Source organism: Monodon monoceros, unplaced genomic scaffold (assembly GCF_005190385.1).
Source record: "Monodon monoceros isolate NGI ecotype Baffin Bay Population unplaced genomic scaffold, NGI_Narwhal_1 Super_Scaffold_6, whole genome shotgun sequence".
Taxonomy (NCBI): Eukaryota; Metazoa; Chordata; class Mammalia; order Artiodactyla; family Monodontidae; genus Monodon; species Monodon monoceros.
In genome coordinates this window covers 16851963-16878639 of record NW_021703783.1, presented here as the reverse complement: position 1 = coordinate 16878639, position 26677 = coordinate 16851963, and the positions used below count along the sequence as shown (strand labels likewise).

The window sequence follows — 26677 nt, the reverse complement described above, 5'->3', positions numbered from 1 at the left end:
GAAAAATTAAGTGAAATATAGTACCAGTTTTTTTGAAATTTCCAATTTAACTTTGAAGTCCATGCTTTAAATAATACAGTAAATTTTATATTATCGCAGTAATCACTTTATTTCAGCAAACACTTATCAAGCATTGTGTGTTGTAAATAACTGTGTAAGCCATGTGGAAGAGGAAGAGATCAACATGGCAAGGAACGATTCTCAAGAAACTTACAGTCTCTTGGGAAGATAAAAAATAAATAAGGTAACCCTTATATGTGGATCAAGTGCTGGAATAGGAAGGCAGGTATTGAGTTTATTCAGTAAAATGAAAAGATTTAATAGGACTTGAGTGCAGGGAAAATGAAAAAAATCAGGTAACAAGAAAAGGCAAGATTATTGTTGGGAACCTCTGGATATATCTGCAACATTTCTTAATTTAAAAATATATATATAGTTGTTTCTCCCTCAGGGTTATGAATTAGGATCCTTCAAATGTTATGTTAAATCAAATGCTATGTTAAATCTAGGGATGCGTTTTCATCCCTAGCCTCTTCCCTTTGCTTGTAGCAAGTTCAGACCAAAAGGAAGAGGCTAGCCATCAAATTCGCTCTTTCATTTCTTCTGGTATTATTGTTTCGTTTTGTTTTCTGGTATTATTGTTGATGCTGCTTGCTGGAGGGGCAGAAAAGTTCAGATACTTCATTTCTGCTGGCTGTTTCCAAATCTCACTTTGCTTTCTCACCACTGATATTCAACCATCATGGTTTACTTCAATCTCATACTCATTTGGGCCTGTTTTCACTCCTGGGCAATACAAATTGAGTGCCAAAGCCAGGCAAATATTCTTAGTTCATTACAAATTTGAATTGTGAATTCTGTTCATTATAAGTAAGAGTAGTCTGTTAACATTGATAGTTAAAATATGCAGGGGATGAATTATTTTTAAAGGAACATTGATAATGGATTATAAGCCATTCTTATTTGAAATTCTCTGAAAGTTCGCAAATAGGACCACATGATACTAAATCTCACAGACAAAAAGACCCTTCTAGATGTTGAGGTTCTGCAGGACTCACCCATGCTGGAAAGCTCCGGCAGTTTAACAAACTTTTTTTTTTTTTTTTTTTTTTTCGGTACGCGGGCCTCTCACTGTTGTGGCCTCTCCTGTTGTGGAGCACAGGCTCCAGACGCGCAGGCCCAGCGGCCATGGTTCACAGGCCCAGCTGCTCCGCGGCATGTGGGATCTTCCCGGACCGGGGCACGAACCCGTGTCCCTTGCCTCAGCAGGCCAGGCGGACTCTCAACCACTGCGCCACCAGGGAAGCCCTAACAGACTATTTTGTAAACACCAAAGGGAATGAAGGTGGGGCACTAGCTACAGGACATGCCATGAAATTTTGAATATCTAAAATCAAAGACCTCATGTGTGGTTAGCTCTGTAAGTAAGCATTTCCTGCTTACAAGAATACATGATCAAGCTGTACCCTCACCTTTTTGGTTCCATAAAATACAGTCCTATAAGCAGAGTTTCCTCCTTCCTCATTTTTTCCCTTTCATGACAAACTTCAATGTAGTGACCACCTGTTACTTGTGTCAAATTTACAAATAGCCACTTTTCTGTTTAAAAATAGCAGACTCTTTACATTCCTTCATATTCATCCTCCTCCCCCCCCCTCTTTCCCTCCCCTCATTGCAGTTTCTGAAGTGAGTAAATCCATTTTAGAAACTTAAAAAAAAAAAAGACTGCGTTTGGTTGTGGGATGACCCAGGCAACCCAGAATGGCCTAAGATTATGTAACTAACAGTTGAAGATTACGTCAACAGTGTACTCAGTTCCCTTGACTCTGGAAGGTGAACGTTAGCACTGCTACTCTCATTCCCTCGACCCCAAAGATCCCGAGAAAGACAGAAAAAAGGCTGAAAGGAAAAAAACAGGCATGTTTTGAAATGTGTGATATAAATCTTAGCCTATTTTCTAGAAACGCTAGCTTATGTGATTTAAAAAGTTATCATGAGTGTGCATCTTTATGGAAAGGGTCCTACTCAGGCATTTGTCCACCAGACATTCATTGAGTGCTTTATATACCTGTAAATATATATTTACACTCGGAGGACCAGTGAATACAAGTTCCATTTAGGCAGGGATTCAGTTTCATTGTGGCAGAAGCCAAACTCGTTACCTGTTTCTTCAAATATCTTTATTCTCTGTCCCCCATCCTGGTAAATAGTACTGTTGTTTTCCAAGGCTGCTGAGTAATTACCAAGTCATATTTGACTCTCCTCTCTTATTTCATTTTAGTTTATTTTTTAATTGAAGGATAGTTAATTTACAATGTTGTATTAGTTTCAGGTGTACAGCAAAGTGATTCAGTTACACACGCACACATATATTTATATTCTTTTTCAGATTATTTTCCATTATAGGTTATTACCAGATATTAAGTATAGTTCCCTGTGCTATACAGTAGGTTCTTGTTGTTTACCTACTTTATATATGGTAGTGTGTATATGTTAATCCCAAACTCCTAATTTATGTCTCCCCCCATCCCCTTTGGAAACCTTAAGTTTGTTTTCTATATCTGTGTGGCTCTCCTCTCTTATTCACTCTGCTACGAGTTGACTGTAGCAGTTTAGAAAGCTACTTCTAGTAGGCTATCTCACAATCTCCCCTTATTTTAAATTTCACCCACATCACAATAATTAAGAACTTTAAAAAAAATTTCTTACATAGACTGTCTTTACTCACTGATTCTCTTCCATCCTTTACACTGTCTCCCAAGTTATGTTGCTTTAACCCAGCTCTGATCATTTTATTTCTAGTCCTCAGTGTTTTTTCCCAGACCATCCAGGATCTTCTACAGTCTAGCCCTGCCCATTGTTTTTCCAGCCTTTTCCCACTACAACACAAAGGATTCTGGCACCAGCCAGATTGAACTTGCCAGTTATTTAGTCTTCTGTGCTTGCTCTTGTTTGTTCCCTCAGCTGGAATGCATTTCTTCTTGTCTGTTTGGTTGAAGCCCTCCGCATGCTTAAGATTTGGCCTAAATCTCCACCTGCTCAAAGAAAATATTTCCCGTCTCCTACATATAAATTAATTGCTCATTCCTCTGTGTCCCCATAACAGTTTACTTTAGCTGTGATACAAAGCTGATATCTTTGTACAACACATAATATTCAGCCTGGACCCGTATTTATTATACGTCCTTATCTTTCCCTTCCTCTTTAGATTGTAAGCTGTTGAAGTTCTTGTTAATTGAGTGCTAGAGGAAAATAGTTGCGATGACAAATAATAACCTTAATTTAGAATGAATGCAGTAGTCTTTGAGTCTGAAGAAGTGTGAGGTTTATTTTTGCACTTGTCTCTGTCCTAGGGATCTCCAGGAACTTGATGATACTACCCAGCTCCCTCTGCTTTGCCACTTCTCAGAAACTGCTGAAGGCCTCACCACTATTCGGGCATTTAGGTGAGTAAACATGTTTTCCTTTTGTTGATTAGGCAGTTACATCATCAACACATATTTACCTACATATAACTGATCATTGCTCCCATTTTTGAATGCCCACTGTGTGCGTGGCCGTGTTCTAAACTAGTAGTAAGAAAAATGTGGCAGTAAATGATCACAGAGTTTAATCTTTTGAAATTTTAATAAGAATAAAGAAAGAATTAAGCATCATGTTGGAAGGATACTAGCTGTGGGATTTAGACCAGGCTTTTAAATTCCCTAGCCTCATCTCTGAAATGGGGAAATCAGTTTCGCTTTTTAGGCTTGTTGGACTAATTGATATAATGCATGTAAGGCACTAACCACAGTGGTTAGCAGAAAAACACCCAACATAGAAGTTAAAATAAATGTATTAATAATAATAATAAAAGAAATATTATTACACCAAAGTTATTTTAGGATTTAATCAGTTTTCTTGAATGTTGGTAAATAGAGTAAAATATCCCAAGCTTTTCATCAAGAGTGTCTGCTTGATACACAAAGGATTACCTGACCCTGTTTTCCCTGTTCAGGTAAAATCAGAAAAGAAGGTGGCATCATTGAATGTTTCATTTATTCTAGAAAATCAACATCTTAAAGTATTATATATTTCTGCAGTGCTACATGCAAACATGTATTGATTTCTGTTTTTAAATTAATTAAATTTTTTATACAGCAGGTTCTTATTAGTTATCCATTTTATACATATTAGTGTATGTATGTCAACCCCAATCTCCCAGTTCATCCCACCACCACCCCCCACCCTGCTTTCCCCCCTTGGTGTCCATACATTTGTTCTCTACCTCTGTGTCTCTATTTCTGCCTTGCAAACCAGTTCATCTGTATCATTTTTCTAGATTCCACATATATGCGTTAATATACGATGTTTGTTTTTCTCTTTCTGACTTAACTTCACTCTGTATGACAGTCTCTAGATCCATCCACGTATCTACAAATGACCCAATTTCATTCTTTTTTATGTCTGAGTAGTATTCTATTGTATATATGTACCTCATCTCCTTTATCCATTCGTCTGTCGGTGGGCATTTAGGTTACTTCCATGACCTGGCTATTGTAAATAGTGCTGCAGTGAACATTGGGGTGCGTGTGTCTTTTTGAATTATGGTTTTCTCTGGGTATATGCCCAGTAGTGGGATTGCTGGGTCGTATGGTAGTTCTATTTTTAGTTTTTTAAGGAAGCCTCATACTGTTCTCCATAGTGGCTGTATCAATTTACATCCCCACCAACAGTGCAAGAGGGTTCCCTTTTCTCCACACCCTCTCCAGCATTTGTTGTTTGTAGATTCCCTGATGATGCCCATTCTAACCGGTGTGAGGTGATACCTCATTGTAGTTTTGATTTGCATTTCTCTAATGATAAGTGATGTTGAGCAACTTTTCATGTGCCTCTTGGCCATCTGTATGTCTTCTTTAGAGAAATGTCTATATAGGTCTTCTGCCCATTTTTTGATTGGGTTGTTTGTTTTTTTAATATTGAGCTGCATGAGTTGTTTATATATTTGCAGATTAATCCTTTGTCCATTGATTCATTTGCAAATATTTTCTCCTATTCTGAGGATTGTCTTTTTGTCTTGTTTATGGTTTCCTTTCCTGTGCAAAAGCTTTTAAGTTCCATTAGGTCCCATTTGTTTATTTTTGTTTTTATTTCCATTACCCTAAGAGATGGGTCAAAAAAGATATTACTGTGATTTATGTCAGAGCGTTCTTCCTATGTTTTCCTCTAACGATTTTATAGTGTCTGGTCTTACATTTAGGTCCATATCCATTTTGAGTTTATTTTTGTGTATAGTGTTAGGGAGAGTTCTAATTTCATTCTTCTACATGTAGCTGTCCAGTTTTCTCAGCACCACTTATTGAAGAGACTGTCTTTTCTCCATTGTATATCCTTGCCTCCTTTGTCATAGATTAGTTGACCATAGGTGCATGGGTTTATCTCTGGGTTTTCTATCCTGTTCCATTGATCCATATTTCTGTTTTTGTGCCAGCACCATATTGTCTTGATTACTGTAGCTTTGTAGTATAGTCTGAAATCAGGCAGTCTGATTCCTCCAGCTCCATTTTTTCCCCTCAAGATAGCTTTGGCTCTTCAGGGTCTTTTGTGCCTCCATACAAATTTTAAGATTTTTTGTTCTAGTTCTGTAAAAAATGCCATTGGTAATTTGATAGGAATTGCATTGAATCTGTAGATTGCTTTGGGTAGTATAGTCATTTTCATCAAGAACATGGTGTATCTCTCCATCTGTTTGTGTCATCTTTGATTTCTTTCATCAGTGTCTTATAGTTTTCTGAGTACAGGTCTTTTACCGCCTTGGGTAGGTTTATTCCTAGGTATTTTATTCTTTTTATTGCAATGGCGAATGGGAATGCTTCCTTAATTTCTCTTTCTGATGTTTCGTTGATGGTGTATAAGAATGAAAGAGATTTTTGTGCATTAATATTGTATCCTGCAACTTTACCAATTTCATTGATTAGCTCTAGTAGTTTTATGGTAGCATCTTTAGGATTCTGTATGTATAGTATCATGTCATCTGCAAACAATGACAATTTTACTTCTTCTTTTCCAATTTGGATTCCTTTTATTTCTTTTTCTTCTCTGATTGCCGTGGCTAGGACTTCCAAAACTATGTTGAATAATAGTGGCAAGAGTGGACATCTTTGTCTTGTTCCTGATCTTAGAGGAAATGCTTTCAGTTTTTCACCATTGAGGATGATGTTTGCTGTGCGTTTGTGGTATATGGCCTTTATTATGTTGAGATAGGTTCCCTCTATGCCCACTTTCTGGAGAGTTTTTGTCATAAATGGGTGTTGAATTTTGTCAAAAGCTTTTTCTGCATCCATTGAAATGATCATATAGTTTTTCTTCTTCAGTTGTTAATATGGTGTATCACATTGACTGATTTGCATATATTGAAGAAACCTTGCATTCCTGGGATAGATCCCACTTGATCATGGTGTATGATCCTTTTAATGTGTTGTTGGATTCTGTTTGCTAGTATTTTGTTGAGGATTTTTGCATCTATATTCATCAGTGATATTGGTCTATAATTTGTTTTTTTGTAGTATCTTTGTCTGGTTTTGGTATCTGGGTGATGGTGGTCTCATAGAAAGAGTTTGGGAGTGTTCATTCCTCTGCAATTTTTGGGAAGAGTTTGAGAAGGATGGGTGTTAGCTCTTCTCTAAATGTTTGATAGAATTCACCTGTGAAGCCATCTGGTCCTGGACTTGTTTGTTGGAAGATTTTTAAACACAGTTTCAATTTCATTTCATTACTTGTGATGGGTCTGTTCATATTTTCTATTTCTTCCTGGTTCAGTCTTGGAAGGTTATACCTTTCTAAGAATTTGTCCATTTCTTCCAGATTGTTCATTTTATTGGCATAGATAGAGTTACTTGTAGTAGTCTCTTATGATGCTTTGTATTTCTGCAGTGTCCATTGTAACTTCTCCTTTTTCTTTTGTAATTTTTTTTTTTTTTTTTTTTGCAGTACGTGGGCTTCTCACTGTTGTGGCCACTCCCGTTGCGGAGCACAGGCTCCGGACGCGCAGGCTCAGTGGCCATGGCTCCCGGGCCTAGCTGCCCCGTGGCATGTGGGATCTTCCCAGGCTGCGGCATGAACCCGTGTCCCCTGCATCGGCAGGTGGACTCTCAACCACTGCGCCACCAGCGAAGCCCTTTTGTAATTTTTTTGATTTGAGTCCTCTCACTGTTTTTCTTGATTAGTCTGGCTAAAGGTTTATCAATTTTGTTTACCTTCTCAAAGAACCAGCTTTTTGTTTTATTGATCTTTGTTATTGTTTCCTTCATTTGTTTTTCATTTATTTCTGGTCTGATCTTTATGATTTCTTTCCTTCTGATAACTTTGGGTTTTGTTTGTTCTTCTTTCTTTAATTCCTTTAGGTGTAAGCTTAGATTGTTTATTTGAGATTTTTCTTGTTTCTTAAGGTAGGATTGTATTGCTATAAACTTCCCGCTTAGAACTGCTTTTGTTGCATCCCATAGGTTTTGGATCATCGTGTTTTCATTGTCATTTGTCTCTAGGTGTTTTTTGATTTTCTCTTTGATTTCTTCAGTGATCTCTTGGTCATTTAGTAGCACATTGTTTAGCCTCCATGTGTTTGTGTTTTTTACAGTTTTTTTCCCTGTAATTTATTTCTAATCTCATAGCGTTGTCGTTGGAAAAGATGCTTGATATGTTTTCAATTTTCTTAAATTTACCAAAGCTTAATTTGTGATCTACCCTGGAGTATGTTCCATGTGCACTTGAGAAGGAAGTGTAGTGTAATCCGCTGTTTTTGGATGGAATGTCCTGTAAATATCAGTTAAATCTATCTGGTCTGTTGTGTCATTTAAAGTTTGTGTTTCCTGATTAGTTTTCTGTCTGGATGATCTGTCCATTGGTGTAAATGAGGTGTTAAAGTCCCCCACTATTATTGTGTTACTCTCGATTTCCTCTTTTATAGCTGTTAGCATTTACCTTATGTATTGAGGTGCTCCTCTGTTAGGTGCATATATATTAACAATTGTTATATCTTCTTCTTGGCTTGATCCCTTGATCATTATGTAGTGTCCTTTCTTGTCTCTTGTAACATTCTTTATTTTAAAGTTAATTTTATCTGATATGATTATTGCTATTCCAGCTTTCTTTTGATTTCCATTTGCATGGAATATCTTTTTCCATCCCCTCACTTTCAGTCTGTATGTGTCCCTAGGTCTAAAGTGGGTCTCTTGTAGACAGCATATAGATGGGTCTTGTTTTTGTATCCATTCAGCGAGCCTGTGTCTTTTGGTTGGAGCATTTAATCCATTCACATTTAAGGTAATTATCGATATGTATGCTCCTAGTACCATTTCCTTAATCGTTTTGTGTTTGTTTTTGTAGGTCCTTTTCTTTTCTTGTGTTTCCCACTTAGAGAATTTCCTTTAGCATTTGTGGTAGAGCTGGTTTGGTGGTGCTGAATTCTCTTAGCTTTTGCTTGTCTGTAAAGCTTTCGATTTCTCTGTTGAATCTGAATGAGATCCTTGCCAGAAAGTGTAATCTTGGTTGTAGGTTCTTCCCTTTCATCACTTTAAATATATCGTGCCACTCCCTTCTGGCTTGTAGAGTTTCTGCTGAGAAATCAGCTGTTAACCTTATGGGAGTTCCCTTGTATGTTATTTGTCATTTTTCCTTTGTTGCTTTTAATAATTTTTCTTTGTCTTTAATTTTTGTCAGTTTGATTACTGTGTGTCTCAGCGTGTTTCCCCTTGAGTTTATCCTGCCTGGGACTCTCTGTGCTTCCTGAGCTTGAGTGGCTATTTCCTTTCCCATGTTAGGGGAGTTTTCGACTATAATCTCTTCAAATATTTTCTTGGGTCCTTTCTCTCTCTCTTCTCCTTCTGGGACCTGTATAATGCAAATGTTGGTGCATTTAATGTTGTCCCAGAGGTCTCTTAGGCTGTCTTCATTTCTTTTCATTGTTTGTTCCACAGCAGTGAATTCCACCATTCTGTCTTCCAGGTCACTTATCCGTTCTTCTGCCTCAGTTATTCTGCTATTGATTCCTTCTAGTGTATTTTTCATTTCAGTTGTTGTATTGTTCATCTCTGTTTGTTTCTTCTTTAATTCTTCTAGGTGTTTGTTCTTTAATTCTTTTAGGTGTTTGTTAAACATTTCTTGCATCTTCTCGATTTTTGCCTCCATTCTTTTCTGAGGTCCTGGATCACCTTCACTATCATTATGCTGAATTCTTTTTCTGGAAGGTTGCCTATCTCCACTTCATTTAGTTGTTTCTCTGGGTTTTTATCTTGTTCCTTCATCTGGTACATAGTCCTCTGCCTTCTCATTTTGTCTATCTTTCTGTGAATGTGGTTTTCATTCCACAGGCTGCAGGATTGTAGTTCTTCTTGCTTCTACTGTCTGCCCTCTGGTGGATGAGACTATCTGAGAGGCTTGTGCAAGCTTCCTGATGGAAGGGACTGGCGGTGGGTAGAGCTGGGTGTTGCTCTGGTGGGCAGAGCTCAGTAAAACTTTAATCTGCTTGTCTGCTGATGGGTGGGGCTGAGTTTCCGCCCCTGTTCATTGTTTGGCCTGAGGCAACCCAGCAATGGAGGCTACAGGCTCTTTGGTGGGACTAATGGCGGACTCCGGGAGGGCTCATGCCAAGGAGTACTTCCCAGAACTTCTGCTGCCATTGTCCTTGTCCACATGGTGAGCCACAGCCACCCCCCGCCTCTGCAGGAGACCCTCCAACACTAACTGGTGGGTCTGGTTCAGTCTTCTATGGGATCACTGCTCCTTCCTCTGGGTCCTGATGCACACCCTACTTTGTGTGTGCCCTCCAAGATTGGAGTCGCTGTTTCCCCCAGTCCTGTCAAAGTCCTGCAATCAAATCCTGCTAGCCTTCAAAGTCTGATTCTCTGGGAATTCTTCCTCCCGCTGGACCCCCAAGTTGGGAGGCCTGATGTGGGTCTCAGAACCTTCACTCCAGTGGGTGGACTTCTGTGGTATAAGTGTTCTCCAGTTTGTGAGTCACCCACCCAGCGGTTACGGCACTTGATTTTATTGTGATTGCGCCCCTCCTACTGTCTCATTGCAGCTTCTCCTTTGTCTTTGGATGTGAGGTATCTCTTTCAGTGAGTTCCAGTGTCTTCCTGTCGATGATTGTTCAGCAGTTAGTGGTGATCTGTATTGATTTCAATTAGAGATTTTTCTAACCTAAGAAATATTTGTATTACACATATGTATATATATATACATATAACTGAGTCAAAAAGTAGAATATAAAGATACAGCCACCATCTACGACATGCATCACAGAATTTCTACATAAATCTACCTAGGTTTCATTGTGAAGCATTTATACTTTCCACAGTGGTGTGTTTTCCCATCAGAGTGTGCAGTGCCTCTTATTGGAGATGGTAAAACCATTTATTGACTTTGAATGTAGGTATTAAGATAAGATTTATGTTCTAATAGTAGCCAGCAATGCCCAGTGGTACTCATAAGTACACCATATTAAAAATTACATTTTTCACCAAACAAGTCCTTTCAAGTTAATTTATTTGAGTTTTGAACACATGCTAGCTGCTACTCTTGCTGCGGATATAGAAAGACTCCAAAGACATGGCCTTTTGTTTCTAACCGAGATAAACACCACAGAGAAAATGGATGGGATAACATGGCAGGTGGGGGATAATCAGTGACTGGATTCAGGCAAGCTGGTAGGTGGAAGAGTTGATGGGTTCAACTGAAAACAGCCTCTACTTTCTTGGTGAAGAACAAGGTCAGGTCATTTTCCGAGAGTGCTGAGGACTGGAATCACATAAAGCATTTTGAAGGAAATGATGATTTAGCATGAAAGAGAAACTTGATCAAAAGTCAACGTTTAGGGCTTCCCTGGTGGCGCAGTGGTTGAGAGTCTGCCTGCCGATGCAGGGGACGCGGGTTCGTGCCCCGGTCTGGGAAGATCCCACATGCCGCGGAGCGGCTGGGCCCGTGAGCCATGGCCGCTGAGCCTGCGCGTCCGGAGCCTGTGCTCCGCAATGGGAGAGGCCCGCGTACCGCAAAAAAAAAAAAAAAAAGGTCAACGTTTAGTTTTTTCACTTACCTTCTTCACCAGACACATGAGCAGAATTTGGCTTGACTATTTCTAATTTTACATCGGGAAAATTCTAGAGAGCTGTAAGAAAGACAGACTGTTACATGACATCTAAGACGTGAATGATGATTGGAAGACACGAAAGACAACCCAACTTTTATGTAGCAGTACATGCATCAGACTCATCCAGATTTAGATCTTCCACAGTTCATTTTTAAAGTAAATGTAACGTACCACCAATATCAGCACTTTTAAACGAAAGGAAGTTTTACAATGTGGGGATAGTTTTGCTACCATGAAAACAATTCTAGAGTCTTTACATTTGGTAACTTGTGGTTAAGAATCAAACACATTCTCTTCCATCTATTTCTTCCTTTCTTTCAGGCTAGTCAGAGTCCCCAGAGTCCTCAACGCTTTGGAAAGTTCATATTTACTGGTTAGGCTGCTTTCCTCCCCTGCGTTCAGGGTTCGTGGTGTACTCAGAGGTAGTCGTGAACTCCCTCAAGTAGTTTCCACCAAAGGATCACAGTGAAATTAGACTGAGATCTCAGTGACCTTTCCTGCTTTTTTTTTGTGGTCTGACAGAATGAAGGTCTAAGAATGTTCAAAAGATGAGCTGGATGTGGATGAAAAGATACAGACTGAGTGTGTCAAAGTTTCCATTAGGAAAACAGAAGGGTTCTTGCCAAATAGAAACACACAGAAAGAATGTTCGCTGCATTTCCACCCCTCCCCTTTCACTGCTGCTTCAGATTGTTGCCAACTCCATTTACAAATTTAAGAGTATATCTGCAACAATATCCTCAAACTAAAGGAAGAGTAAGGAGAGCCCCAGACAAAGCACTTTGTCACAGTGAAGTGTTTGATGTTCATCTCAAGTGGAGTTCACAGGCTTTGGTCCAGACGCCCCCCACCCCCACCCCCAATCTCTCCATCACCACAGCCCTCTAGGGAGAAGGCCCTGTCTCCTCCAGCCCCTGAACATGTTGAGTTTTCTCACTTCTGTTCCTTTGCTCATGTTGTTTCTGATACCTCCAGTGCTTTGTCCCCCCTTGTTCACCTGAAAAATTCAGCCCATTTCTGAAAACCTCACTCAGACCATCTTCCTAGTCCTTTGTGAAACTTACTTAATCCATCTTTCCCCACCCTCCACCCCATTCCCTACCATTCTGATCCTCTGATCAGTCCAAATCATCGCCTTCCTTTATGTTCATGTAGCATTTTGCGCATAGGGCCGTTATGATTGGCTTCTGTGTTGTGCCTTCCTTACTTGTTCATACCATGCTTCCTTCCTTCACTAAACAATGGGCTCCTCTAGGGCAGAGGTCGTGTCTTATTCGGACATATATATTCTAATGTCTCACCTAGTGCTCGTGCTTGATGAATGTTTCTGAATGAGTGGGTGAAAGTCCACCTAACAATGCAAATACAGAATTGGCTATATCTGTTTACAGTTGAAATCCACTATCTCCGTAAATCCTGTAACCCTATGAGTCATCCTACCTTAATTATTCACTCTGTCCATCTCTAAAAGGGTCATCACCAGGGTAGTCCTCTTTCTCCGTCTGCTTAGTCCCGCCCCAGTGCGTTGCTATTCAGCACAGGTCCTCCTGTGCATGGCATTTGGGCCAAGGCTACATAACTCAAAGTGAGGTCATTATTTGGCTCTGATGGCTGTATCCTTTGATTAGTGTAGCTCAGATGTTGCTGTCTGGCTCAATTATCTTATTTTTCTGGTTTGGCATATTGGAATGATCAGATTGATTGGATAAACATCAAGTATCTGCTTTATATTGGCCTGTATGGACGGCTTCACGGGCCAAGTGAACACCCCACCCTGGACTTCTTCATTTTTGACATAGTGATTGCTTATTATAAACTTCTGAAAATTGATTTGAAGATCTGGGGGGACTTGGAGCAGTCTCTTATCAAATAGGAATTACCACCGGGCTGTCAGATGAAATTTGGCTGCTTCTTGCAAACATAATACATAGACAGGAGGTCTGTGTAAGATAAGCCGTGGCCACAGAAAATTGAACAAACCTTTGGCATTTCCTCCAGCCTTCAAACTAGTTATTTTGGTTATCTGATCCAGCTTTCCATTGTTTCTGTTACTGAGGGAAAATAATTGAAAAATAAAAAGAGGCTATTTTTGCGACGTAGAAAAGATTTATCACCATGTAACATGAGTTTCTTGGAGAAGTAGCTCACACGTTCGAATGGATGAGGTTTTTATTAGAAGTTTCCTTTATAACACAGGTTACACAGAATTTGGTCTGATTATGTTAATTCCCTAGAATGAACTTAATTTGGCCAAGAATCAGTATCTAAACTGTATGTGTCATAGACCCTTGTAAGCACCACACACCAAGAGTTTCTTTCATGTAATGACCATTCTTACAAATAGTTTGAAACTTTGAGATTATATGATATCTTGCTTAACAAGGACATCTGTCATTTGCAAGGACCCCCATCCTCCACTTCTTGCCACTTCATTTTCCTTCTTTGAGTCCCAGAAACACTGAGCAAAAAGAAAAATTTTAAAGTATATATTTGCCTGTTACAAATGCATATTTTCCTGTCTTCCCTGAGTCTCTTCTAGTACCTTCCACCCAACTCCAACCATGCCATGTGGAAAAGTAAAACACATGCAATAAAAAGTAGGTGGAGTATGTTGCATATCTGTACAACTTCTTCTGGTTTTTGTAGGGCACTTGCGACATAGACCGTGCCTTGTTTTCATGGCTACCATCATTACGTGGAAATTTATGAAACAGTCTTTAATAGGACTTTGTCACTGGAAAGATTCCTTTCCATAGCAGGGGTTGAGAAAGGAAGGAAACACTGCACCACACCGTCTCTCAGTAAGGGTGCAGGAGAGCAGTAGCAGCTGGCCTTTATTTGCAAGTAGGAGTCCATTTACTAGTCATTCCACCCCATCAGTTTGTCACCGTGTTGAGTAAATAGTGTAGTAGGAAGTGTGACTGCTTTTTATTATTTCTCCTGTTGTGTAGCTAACATCATAATATTTTTGTTTTCTGCAGGCATGAAACCAGATTTAAGCAGCGAATGCTGGAACTGACAGACACGAACAACATTGCCTACTTATTCCTCTCAGCTGCCAACAGATGGCTAGAGGTCAGAACGGTATGTTCATTGCATGATTTTGGAATGGAAACCACACAGAAAAGAGGCCTGATGCAAAGAGGAAGACAGTTGTAAAAATTAGGCTTCCACTGAGATTCAGTGCTCGCTTTGCATTTTCTGAACTTTAAAATAGCTCAGGATTGTTTATGTTACGGGTGAAATTTGCCATAATGTTTTTAGCTAATGGCAAGACAAATAGCCCCAAATGCAAAAATTCATTTTCTGTTCATTAGTCGCTAGATTATATAAGTTAATGGAATAGCAAATATTTGTATAACTTCAGGTTTTTTTTTTCAAAAGAGCACATCTGACAAGTGAACAGATGTACTCATTTACTCAACTGAGCTGGACCGACCTGGAAGAGGTGGCGACTTTCTCTCTTGTAAGCCCGTGGAAGATCATGTTAGCCCAAAATGTAAAAAATTGTGATTAATCATCTCTTGCCTTCTTCTGCCCTCTATAAAGTAGAAGAATGGGCACAAGCTTTGACATCGTACTTGGTCTAGCAAGTTAATGAATTTATCCAAGTCCCAGTTGGTCATTTGTAAAATAGGAGTAAGAATGTTCCCTCATGGGGGTGTTAGGATTAAAAATAATAATATAAATCCCCTAGCTCACTGATTGGCAAGTGCACTCAACAAATGTCTTTTGAATGGTTGGATGGATGGATGAAAAAAATGAATTGAAACAGTACCTGCCCTGGTAAGTGGTTAAAAAGCCAACCAGTCGGGGTATGAATGAAGTAGGAGACAGGTGAGACCCAGGTCCCACAGGGAAGAGGATGTTGTTTGCAGACTGGTCTGCATAATGAATAAGACACTTTGGTAGTAATGATGAGTTGACCGTCATCTTTTCTAAAAAAATAATTATCTCTCAGTTTGTGAGAAGGAAAAGGAGGTTTACTCATGCAGTTGTAAGAACCTCACTTCTGCTGATTCATCACCCCTACTACCATATGCACGCTTTCTTTCAAAACTCAATGGACCAGAGAGGGCAGATGGTAATGGGAATTTGATAAAGTTGAAATGAAGGAGCCCAGATTAAAATCTGAGTTGTTGACGGATGGATACAGATTGGTAGGGAATCTTGGATCCCCCTGTGAGCTGTAGTTGCCATGATTTCTCATGGTTTACAGAGATTCTCTACTACTATATTAGTTATTGTGTAGAAATTATCCAGCAACATAACACAATTATATTTCACAAATTTTAGGTAGGAAATTTCTTATGGGTTGCTGTGGGGATTGGGAGGGGGCAGGGCAGATTCTCCTGAATAATCTATAACTAGCATAAAGGCAGCTGAAGTGTTTAGGACTTAGAACCAAAATATTATTCCTAGGTCTTACCCAGACCCTAATTCCTTGCTTTAAGCTTCTGTTTGTTTGTTTAAATCTGTTTTCTCCAAGGAAAAGAAATCATATCTGATAACAGAACTAATGATGAAATAGCTTCATCAAAGAATGTCCTAATGTCACAGGGAGAAAATATCAGTAGTTACCTTTGTATTTGATTTTCCTGAAGTTGAAGATCAAGTATGTTTTTTAGGGGCAAGTGTGTTTGCTTTGGACTTGAGGTGAGTGTCTGACCTGACTCCTGCTTCTACTCTTTAGCACTTCCTACTGTCAGGTTAATGGACAAATGTTTAACAAGAATCTTCAAGCAAACCATATGTTCTGCTCTCATAGCCAGAAGACAAGATATTAGAGCCTTCAGACTGCCAAGAAAGGGAAGGTCAGGAAAAATTCAGAGAGGAACAGCAGCCAGATTCAGAATGGGTTAGTTTAGCTTGACTCACACTCCGCTACTTAAACACGCCCCCCCATTAAAGGCAGCTGGACCTACTTGAATATAAAAGAATTCTAGTTCTACCTGCAGAAGTCTAAAAAAAAAATACTTATATGTGAAAAAGGAAGGGTGGAATCTGCCATTCATTCTGTTACCTTATAACACATTTGTCTTTGTGTCTTTTCTTTGTTTTCTGTGTATTATACTCTTTCCATGATTTGCTATCTAGCCTTACCAGATCTCTCCCTTAAAAACCAACACAAAAACATTAAAGAATACTTTGCTTCTATTTCTGATTAGTAAATATAAAATTTGGTAAGAAACTTGCTGATTTACTGCAACATTCCAGGCGTATCTGCTGATAGAAGTCAAGGTCCAAAGTCCTTTGTGGATGATTTGTCTCTTTCATCTATTGAATTTATGTATCGGTAAGTTTATGTGGGTATACACACAACACACACACGCACACACACACACACACACATGCTTCTAGACAATCCCAGAGATCCAACGTAAAACAGATTTATTCTCTTTCTGTTCTTTGGGTATACCGAAAGTTTTTATTAGAATCAGAATATTTAGAATATTAGAATATTTATTTGAATATAAATGCTATAATCTAAGAACATATGCCACAGTAGGGGTGTTGAATGAATAAAGTAAAATAAAATGAATAAAAATAATGAATAAAGAATTTTAAAAATGAGTAAACTCCAATAAGGAAATAACCTTTCTCCCAATCATATACATGTAAATGACCTCATTACTACTATGCTTCTATGGATGTGTCTACATCACTGGAGATACAATTTCCATTTGAAAGAAATGGATCTTGTGTCAAAAATATGAGAAATATGAATATTGAGAAACAGGACCTTGGAGACTGGGATGTGAAATGTTCTCCGAACCCCACAGCTGGACATACTCCGCCTTGTAAGTCATTTACAAAAACTAAGTAATGAAAATTTCTATTTGGCCCAGTGACTCTGTCTGCATGGACCTTATCTACAGTACCAACACAGCCCCCTCCATTCCCTATTCTCTGATATCTTACTCAGCAAATTAACAAAAATATCTGCTGTAGCAACTATTCTTGGAGCTCCCATAGCAGAAGCACAGTTAAACCGTACCAGGAGGGGGGCAGCATTGGGCATAACTCAGAAGATGCCAACAGAGTTCCTGATGCAGATCCGGGGATTTCACCAACTCTAATTCATGGACTTATGACCCAAGTGGAGAGAAAGAGGAGAAAACTTATCATAGTTTTCTGTGGCTGTTTTTCTCTTCCCTTTCTCTTCATTCTCAATTTTAGCTTTCCAGAACAATGCCACTGAATTCTGTGGACAATCTCCAGGAGAAGGAAGGGAAACTAGAGTAAAAGCACCATTTTTAAATTCAGGAAAATCCCTGAGCCCCATCCATTTTTTTTTTATTATCTATTTATATATATATATATATATATATATATATATTTACATATGGCTCTTCTTTCTTTTCCTGGTCATGTTAGGTAAGTGTTAAGACAATTACAAGTTATTCCCTTTCTCTGGCTGAACAGTGTTCCCTATGAAAGATGTAGCCCTGCCCACCATGTTCATTTCATAGTTATTCTGAATTGGGAAAAAAATAAAGTTCACAACACACTCCAATTAAAAAGGACAAGAATCTAAAAGAATAAAATAGTTTGGCTGGTAGAAAGTAGCCAGACTGTGACCACCCAGGTTACTTTGGCAGTGGAGGGCAGTGTTTCTCCTCTGGGTGCCAAGTGAAGTGGGCCACAGTCATGTGCAGTGTGTCACGACAGCCTAACCTTTGAATGCTGCTTACGTTCTTTTGTTCAGCACAGGGTTTTCTCTTCATCCCTCCGAACTAAACAATTCCAGTTCTTTGGCATCGGTGTTTCCATTTGCGAAAATTGTGTAACTCTATCTAAAGGGTGTCTTTCCGAGGCTTTGTCTTGCTGTGTATGGTGAAAGGATAAAAGAAAAATCACATCAAGAAGCCAAAAAAAAGTCTTTAGAATCAACAGGCTAAAGTGAAAATAGTCTTCAGGGTGAGCTTGCATGAGAGTCTATTGTGTGAAACAGCACAGAGCTTTTTTGTATGTTCATAACTCCATTATAGACAGGTGTGCGTTGATTTTGTAATGTGAAGACACTCAGTGGAACCATAGACGTGGACTTCTGAGGGCTATGTGAAGGAGAAAGATAGTGTTGTTGATAACTATTTACAAGGGTGTTGTATGGAAAATTAACAGTTTTTACTATAATCCCACATATAGATAGAGAAATTATTGAATCACTAGAAATTTGATAAGAGGCTTCTCTTTTGACATAGGAATCAAAGGCTTCCCTTCTGGAGGGGAGTGTTGAACTCACAAAGTCAATGGAAATTATAATTTATCACTATACTTATAAAAATGTCCTGCTGTTGGGCCCTCTCTGAGAGTGGTCATTCACGTATGTAGTAGCTTCTATTTCCTAAGTAGAATCTCTCATTCCATTGTATCGTTTTGACTGAAGGCGTTTTTCATTGAATTGGTTGGGTAGGATGTAGAAAGCCTTAGCAGAAGAATTTGTGCTTCTAGTAATCCCTAAGTGTTTCCTCTCCTGTGTGTGAGTTATTCAGACTACCTGCTTCTCCTTTCTTAACTTACTGCCTTTAAGCCATTTTGTTATTCACATGTTTGCGATGGAAAGGAAAGAAGGTGTGGAAAGGTAGAGTCACTTTATAATTCATTAAACTTGTTGTTTAATGGTAAAGGAAGTGGAAAACTGGAAGCTAACATAAGCTCTATCAATTTCTCACGTCTGTTACTCTTGTTGTATTTGAAAGGAAGTGATTGGAATTTAGTGGTTTTGCTATGAGATTTCTTGATAAACGTTATGCACAAAGGAGCTTCCTCTCTTATGCAGATTGAGGTAAAATTCTGATCAAATACTTCCAAAAAATCTCCAGTTACTTTAAAAAAAAACGTTATTGAGCAGGAGTAGTAATCCTGAAGTGAGCTGAAAAGTATCTCATTGATATAACTAGAAGACAGCACGAATAGCACTTTTTTAAAAAAGAAAATGATGAAGAATATTTTTATGATAAATAACTGTTTTAGATGCTAAACTGCAGACATTTTGGCTTTTAAGCTCTTGTATCTATTTGAACTTACTAGACTGTGGAATTGGGAAGTGGGTTCATCTCCTGAAAAACTTGCTCTAAAGGTGCTTCAAAAAGTTATGCCTTGGACATATATACACTACCAAATGTGAAATAGATAGCAGTGGGAAGCAGCTGCACGGCACAGGGAGATCAGCTCGGAGCTTTGTGACCACCTAGGGGGGTGAGATAGGGAGGGTGGGAAGGAGATGCAAGAGGGAGGAGATATGGAGATATATGTATATGTATAGCTGATTCACTTTGTTATACAGCAGAAACTCACACACCATGGTAAAGCAATTGTACTCCAATAAAGATGTTACAAAACAAAAGAAAAAATAAGAAAAAAAATGAGACAAGGCAGGGAAAGCTGTTGGCACACTGCCTGCCATGTGACAAATGACCAATAAATGTTAGTTATTATTTTATTATTAACTAAAACAAAAAAGAGAGAGAGGAATAAAGCAGGTGACTTTTATAACTTCTAGCTTTTTCATATTGTATCTTATTTACAGAGAGGAAAAGTGGCCCCCAAAGTCTGTCAATATAATATAAATGTAGCAGAACAAGGTGTAACAATCGTTAGGTCATGTACATTCCAGGGATAGGAATAGGGTTTGGGGAGGCTGCCTGGCACGTTTATGTTGCACAAAGCTCTTCCTCCCACAGAGCCTTCTCTTAGCCCTATGCTGTTAAAGCCCTATGAGATTTGTATCATTAAATACATGTTACACAAGTGGCTATTTAAGGTTACACAACCAGAAGAGAGAGTAGAGGGTATGTGGAATACTTATTGACCTCTTATGAATAAAAGCTCCTATGAATTAAAAAAAAAAAAGCTATGCCTTTTTGCTGAGGTGTCAAAAACATCTCTTTACATTATCTTTACATGTAAATGTTGGTATATTTTATCTACTGGACTAAGAATTAAAATAATGTCTAATGATCATACTGAAAACCTTACAAGTAGTTTTGAAAACATTAGCTCAATGAGAGAGACACGGAAAATATATACTGGCTTTAACTTATCGATCTCTTCCCTCCCTTTTCTCTCTTCATTTGTTTTCACTTCTTTTGCTGGTTTCATTGCCAGGATGAGGCTAACCCACCTATTATCAGAATTACCATTTCAATTCAATAGAAAATAGTTTAAAGTATTATCTGATTCAATCTAACATTGAGTTCTATACAATGGTGGAATCCAGGGCCCAGTATAGAATATAAAGATCCATAATAAATTAACTTAACAGGGAATGAGGTGGGAGGAATAGAGATTGAGTGGGTAATGTTTTCCATTTCCTTTATAATATTTATATTAGGCCTACGTCTAATTTCCATTTATTGAGACTCTGATTAATCTGTTGTTTCGGTATGTCAGTTGCAGCGTTGTTCTATTCCAGTCCTATTCAGATTGCTCTTTGTAACACAGAACACAGCATTTTATAAGCTTTTCCTGTACAATTGAAATAGCAAAACAATTAATAATTATTGGGAACTGAATGATGAAGTTCTTGACTTAAGAGTGCTTTTCACTTTAGAAAAGCAAAGAACTAACACACATAGCACAGCTTTCTAAGATAGTCATATCACAGTTCTAAGCGGGGGATAAAAAATCATAAAACTTTGTGCTGGGCTTCCCACCTTGTCAAATATGCATCCTTGTAATATTTGTACACGTTCAACTCTTAAGTCTGGAAAAGGGATTGGTGGAGACTTAAATGGCTCATAGGAGTCCTTTAGAAAAAAACATCAGAAGCCTGGATTTAGAAGATATTTGGCTCATAGAAGAACTCAGTGAATGTTTTATGAAGGGGGTCAATGTATCCAGTCATGAATTCCATAAGGAATCATTGGGCCTTTACAATGTACTTAGCATTTCTGTATTCCTGTTGCTGGAAAATTTAGACAGACTCTTTTTTCACGGACTTAGATTCTAGTGAGAGTAAATGGACTATGAACATGAGAACAAATAAGCAAATAAGATCATTTCAGATAGCGCGAAGTGTGAGGAGGAAAACAAAGCAAGACAATGCGCTAGAGAACAGCTCCAGGGCTGGGGGTGGGATCAGGAAGGGAAGGTCTCCAAAGAGGTGTATTTAAGAATTGACTCCTAAATGACGAGCAGTAGCCTGGTGTCTGAGACCTCTGGGAAACATTTCAGGCAGAGTCAGTGGCAGAAACAAAGTTGGTATGTTCCCAATGTTACTGAACCAGGTCCTTGGAATCTTTAATTAATAGAAATTGAGGGCTTCCCTGGTGGCGCAGTGGTTGAGAGTCCGCCTGCCGATGCAGGGGACGCGGGTTCGTGCCCCGGTCCGGGAAGATCCCACATGCCGCGGAGCGGCTGGGCCCGTGAGCCATGGCCGCTGAGCCTGCGCGTCCGGAGCCTGTGCTCCGCAACGGGAGAGGCCGCAACAGTGAGAGGCCCGCATACCACAAAAAAAAAAAAAAAAAGAAGAAATTGATAAGAAGCCAGAGGAGAAATTTAGGCAAGGTTTTACTGGGACTTGTGCTACAGCACAAGGGAGTGAAAATAAGTAACAGGTGCGCTTCCTCACTTCCCGAGGAAGTGACAAGCCGATTCCTTAAATGGGATGAGGGTGAGGGAGGATCAGTGGGCTGGGGAGAAGGCGTGGCTTATGTGGTCTGCCCACCCCCTTGGTAGTGCTGTGCGCAGGGGTCGTGCGCAGTATCCTGCTTTTGCTCCCGGCACCTCAGACATGGCAGTTGGTTTGTGGCCTTTTTGTATCTTATTATAATCACCCGAGCTGCGCATGCGTGCAGTTATTTTTAGTCCCTTGTAGTTTCTTTGTACTCTCTTGCTTGGGGGATTCATTGGTTCAGGTGCAAGCACTGCAGTAAAGGTCCTAGGTCCCAGGTCCCAGCTTATCTCACCAAGGACAGGAAGACCAACATAGTTGCAGCAGGGTGAAGGAGCAGGAAAGGAATCTCAAATAAGGTCAGAGGAGGCAGGGTCTAGACTCCAGACTTTACATCATATAAGGCTTTGTAATTCATCAGAGTCTGAATTTATTATAAGTGCAATAGGAAGGCATTGATAATTCTAAACAGGGAAGTTATATATACTTTTTAAAGAATATATGAATGAATGAATGGATAGATGGATGAATGAATGAGGCTCTTCTTTCCAATGAGGTCAGCTGAGAGGAAGCGGAGAACAGAAATTAGTAAAAACATACCCTGCTTCAAACCCTTAAAGTGTATGTTGCCCACAGAAATTTCTCAGACGCCGACTGGCATATTTCTTTATATCAAGCTGGGAGCATCTTGCTGGAAATATCTCCTGGTGCTAACTTACTTTCTGAAACTTATCACACAAGCGCTTTATGAGTCTTTTTAGAAAAGATAATATGGAAATAACAAAATTATAACATAGCATTAAAAGTATTACCTTTCACAAGAGAGTGGGAAGGAAAAATTCATATTGCTGTAAATATTTTGGAAGTATTTTGGGAACACGTTGGCATTTATAAAATATAAAAGAGCAGCCCAGGCTGGTTAGATTCTGCATTCATGTAGTTGTTGCTTCAAATAAAGGGGGAAAAGGAAGAACTGTCTGATTGGGATGTGACAAGTTGTTAACAAATGGATACATCGGAAGAAGCGATCAAAGGAGTAGTTACTACCTCTATGGAATTTACTCCCTCAAGGGATTAACTCTCATGATTTCTTTATTTTTTGTAAAGATAATGGGAGTCATTACAGAATTAAATTTTAGTGCCTGTTTTAACCTTTGATGTTTATGATGCACGCAAACTTTTAAGCTTGCTTCAAACCTTTGAAAATCATCCAGGGGGAGAAAAAGACATCCTGTTACATGGAGGGGGTTAAATATAACTGATATTTAATCTTTTTTATTCCTTTCAAAATCCCTGTAAATTAGGTATCATTTCTATTTTCCAAAGAAGAAACTGAGTCTCAAAGGGGTTTAAATGACTCATCTAAGCTTACTAGCTGGTAATTGACAGAAGCATCATTTGAACCCAGATCTCTGATTCCAAGGCTGGGATCATTGATTGCTCCCCAACAGTTTGATCTTTGGTGCTATTTAAAAAGAGGCAAGGATGTGCACATACTAGCTGATTTGAGAAACTGCATTCTTTTATATATATATATACATATATATATATATGAAGTTTTATAGTTTTGTTTTATTTATTTATTTTTGGCTGCATTGGGTCTTAGTTGCTGCGCGCTGGCTCTCTTGCGTCGAGCGGGTCTACTCTTAGTTGCGGTGCGTGAGCTTCTCATTGCGGTGGCTTCTCCCGTTGCAGAGCACGGGCTCTAGGCACGCGGACTTCAGTAGCTGTGGCACATGGGCTCAGTAGTTGTGGCTCTCGGGCTCAGTAGCTGTGGCTCATGGGCTCTAGAGCGCAGGCTCAGCAGCTGTGGCGCATGGGCTTAGTTGCTCAGCAGCATGTGAGATCTTCCCGGATCAGGGCTCAAACCCATGTCCCCTGCCTTGGCAGGTGGATTCTCAACCACAGCGCCAGTGGTTGAGAAGGGTTGACCAGTGGCTTCTCAGGGTTGAGAAGCCCTGAGAAACTGCATTCTTGACTTCAGCATGTTAAACACTCTATTACTGTCATTATGGTCTTATCACCTAGTTACTAGTTATTCTTTTGAGGTAGCAGAGGTTATCTTTCTAGAGATGGTCATCACCAGTGAGATGAGACTTGAGATAATTCTAGAAAGTGTTCATGCCTGAACTTCTCTCTGCTTCTGGCATGTGTGACACATCAGCATGACAAGTTTTAAAGATGTCTTTTTCAGAAGATAAGACGTAATAGTGCCTAAGAATGCTGGGAAATGGGGAAGAAAGAGTGTGTTAGAAAATGGACAGATGTCCCTTATCTCTCCTTTGAGTTTAAGGCTGGCCTTAATGAATTTTTTAAATTTCTCTGAAGAGTTTATCATTGAGTCATAGACAATTCAGATACTCTAAGACATGCCATATTTCTAATTTAGGAAGAAAAATTACACTTATTCCTATTTCCATGAAATCTATAGATTTAATATCCCAGACTCTGAGACCAGATAGTCGACAATAGTTCAGATACAAATCCCAATAAGCTAACTAGAGGCAAACTTCTGCAAAGGCCTTGACTTAGCATACAAGAGAGCTAATCTCAACCCTGGTATAAGCACACATGAAATTTAAGGTAGAAAGTTAAGTTCAAAAATAATTGCTTGTCTGGCAACACAATGCAGTAGATAAGAAAAAGAAAGAAAGAAAGAAAACCCTGTGTCTGATCCTGGTCGTGCCAAAAATTGCAGCTTAATTTCTGACCAGGTGTTTAACGTCTCTGAAAGCATATCTGCATGAATATAATCAGAGCCTTGCATCGTTTCCCTTTCCGTCCTAATAGTGTGGGTTGTTATACCTTCTGTAACATTCTTCCGAAACTTAACAGGATACACAAGGAGTAGCGTTTATTCTCTTAGTGATCACCTGGGTTGATTGAGATCTTTGGTTTAAGAACTTGGGGAAAATCTTTTAATATTTTTTTCTCACTCCTTTTTAGGATTATCTGGGAGCTTGCATTGTTCTCACTGCATCAATTGCATCCATTAGTGGGTCTTCCAATTCTGGATTGGTGGGCTTAGGTCTTCTGTATGCACTTACGGTACGTATGGATGAAAATCTCTCTCTTTTTGCGCAGTGCTGGAGGTACTTTCTGTATGTGGTTGTTATCAACTCCTATTCGTGGATGTTAGAGAGGAGTTAGAAATTCATAACAAGATGACAGCCTGCAAATAATAGTAGATTTGGGCCCAAACCCAACATTTTAGGATGGCATGGATTCATTTCTGATATTGCGAGCCAATTTTTAGAAAGTCCTCAAACCCTCTGGTCAGAGTTCTCCCAAGGCTGTTTGGAATTCTTGTCCTGAGTTGCTCACCACACATTTAGGGACACTAACTTGAATATGACTATAAATGAGGTAAATGGAAACAGAGATACAGCTAATCCACTGTGCAGGGAAGTCAGGACAGTTCCCAGAACAGTGACATTTGAGGACCCTTGAAGAAGAGCAGACACTTTCTTTGCCAACTTTATCCCATGACATCCTCTCTGGTCTCTGATATCCTGCAGCATTTATGAATTGTACCTATATGAACTGTCCAAGTCATCCTATCCCCTAATATCCAGTGCTTACAAAAATTATGACTTCATTTTATATGTGTTCATTGTTTTTGTCACCTGACACAGATAACCAATTATTTGAATTGGGTTGTGAGGAACTTGGCCGATGTGGAGGTCCAGATGGGGGCAGTGAAGAAAGTGAACAGTTTCTTAACTATGGAGTCTGAGAACTATGAAGGCACCATCGGTATTGTTCTGAATATCATTTTATTTCACTTAAATAGTTATTTTTAAAAAAAGATTAGTTGTGTGTCAGGCACACTGTCATTTTTGCTTTTGTTTTCCACTTCAATAGCCAGAGAATCCCCTCTCATCTTGACTTTGCTTGATAAGGTACACCTGAACCTGAAAAAGATGTGATTATTTAGGCCTGAAAAGTCTTGGATACAACGAGAGTCCAAATTGATATTATTTAGTAATACTTAAAGAGAATGATATATATGGACTTTATTAATTACCAACCTAAATTATGAACTATTCTATTCTCTTTCTCCAGACCGTATTAACTTAGATGGCAAGAAACTTGGATTTTAAATTCTAACTGAGATTCTTAGCCTTGCTAGAATAAAACTGGCAGAAAATTCAATACTGAGGACAGACTAATCTTCCTTAAATATAAATCTCATGCTTCAAATGCACTCTTTTGCCTAAATCCTTCAATAGCTCTCGAGGTCTTCAAGGACAAACTCCAGGTAACTTAGCTCAGTCTGCTAGACCCTTTGTTAGTCAACCCTTACCCACCTACCTACTCTCATTTCTCATCATCCACCTATACACCTTTTACTCGGGCCATACCAACATGCTATGCTTTCTTTATATCTTTGTTCTTCTCCCTCTATATATTTGAAACAACTTTCCCTACCTCTTATCCTTTAAGATTCATCTCAGGCACCGTCTCCACTTGAAACCCTCCTGGAACTCTTGGGTTACCACCATCTCTGCTCCCAGAACACCTTGGATTGGCCTCCATCACGTGACTCTCCATGCAGTCCTGTACGGTCTAACTCACTTGCATGCATCCCCCGGGCACAATGAGCACCTTGAGGCATGTCTTCCATCTCCATATTCCCAGCATCCTGCACAACACCTTTCACATTTGAAGCATTCAAATATTTGATGACCAACTGAGTGAACAAATGAATCCATTCACAGATGAACCACTATGAATAGAATTGAGTGATGGAATGCTGGGAGATATGATGCCCATTAATGCTCCAAAACAGACACACAAAAACTATTTTTAAAGTTCTTAATCAAGAGGCTTTTACTCTAAATGAAATTTTAATTTAAAAAACTCAGAACTTTGTTCAGTACTACTTTCAATTTAGAAAAATATTATGTGTGTATGTATAAATGTATATAAGT

The 26677-nt window shown here is 39.1% G+C and overlaps 1 protein-coding gene across 8 annotated transcripts in view; it reads left to right on the top strand.

Annotated features, from left to right (window-relative positions):
* Positions 1-26677, top strand: part of ABCC9 (ATP binding cassette subfamily C member 9) — a 149419-nt gene that overhangs the window by 106514 nt on the left and 16228 nt on the right. For 6 of the 8 annotated variants that reach the window (XM_029205509.1, XM_029205513.1, XM_029205507.1 and 3 more), the window contains 4 exons: positions 3354-3446; positions 14107-14209; positions 24690-24791; positions 25379-25499. In XM_029205509.1, the coding sequence (XP_029061342.1) occupies positions 3354-3446; positions 14107-14209; positions 24690-24791; positions 25379-25499 (419 nt within the window). Of the gene's footprint in view, positions 1-3353; positions 3447-14106; positions 14210-24689; positions 24792-25378; positions 25500-25808; positions 26005-26677 lie in introns of all 8 variants that reach the window. The other 2 variants (XR_003791130.1, XM_029205512.1) reach the window with 2 other exon arrangements.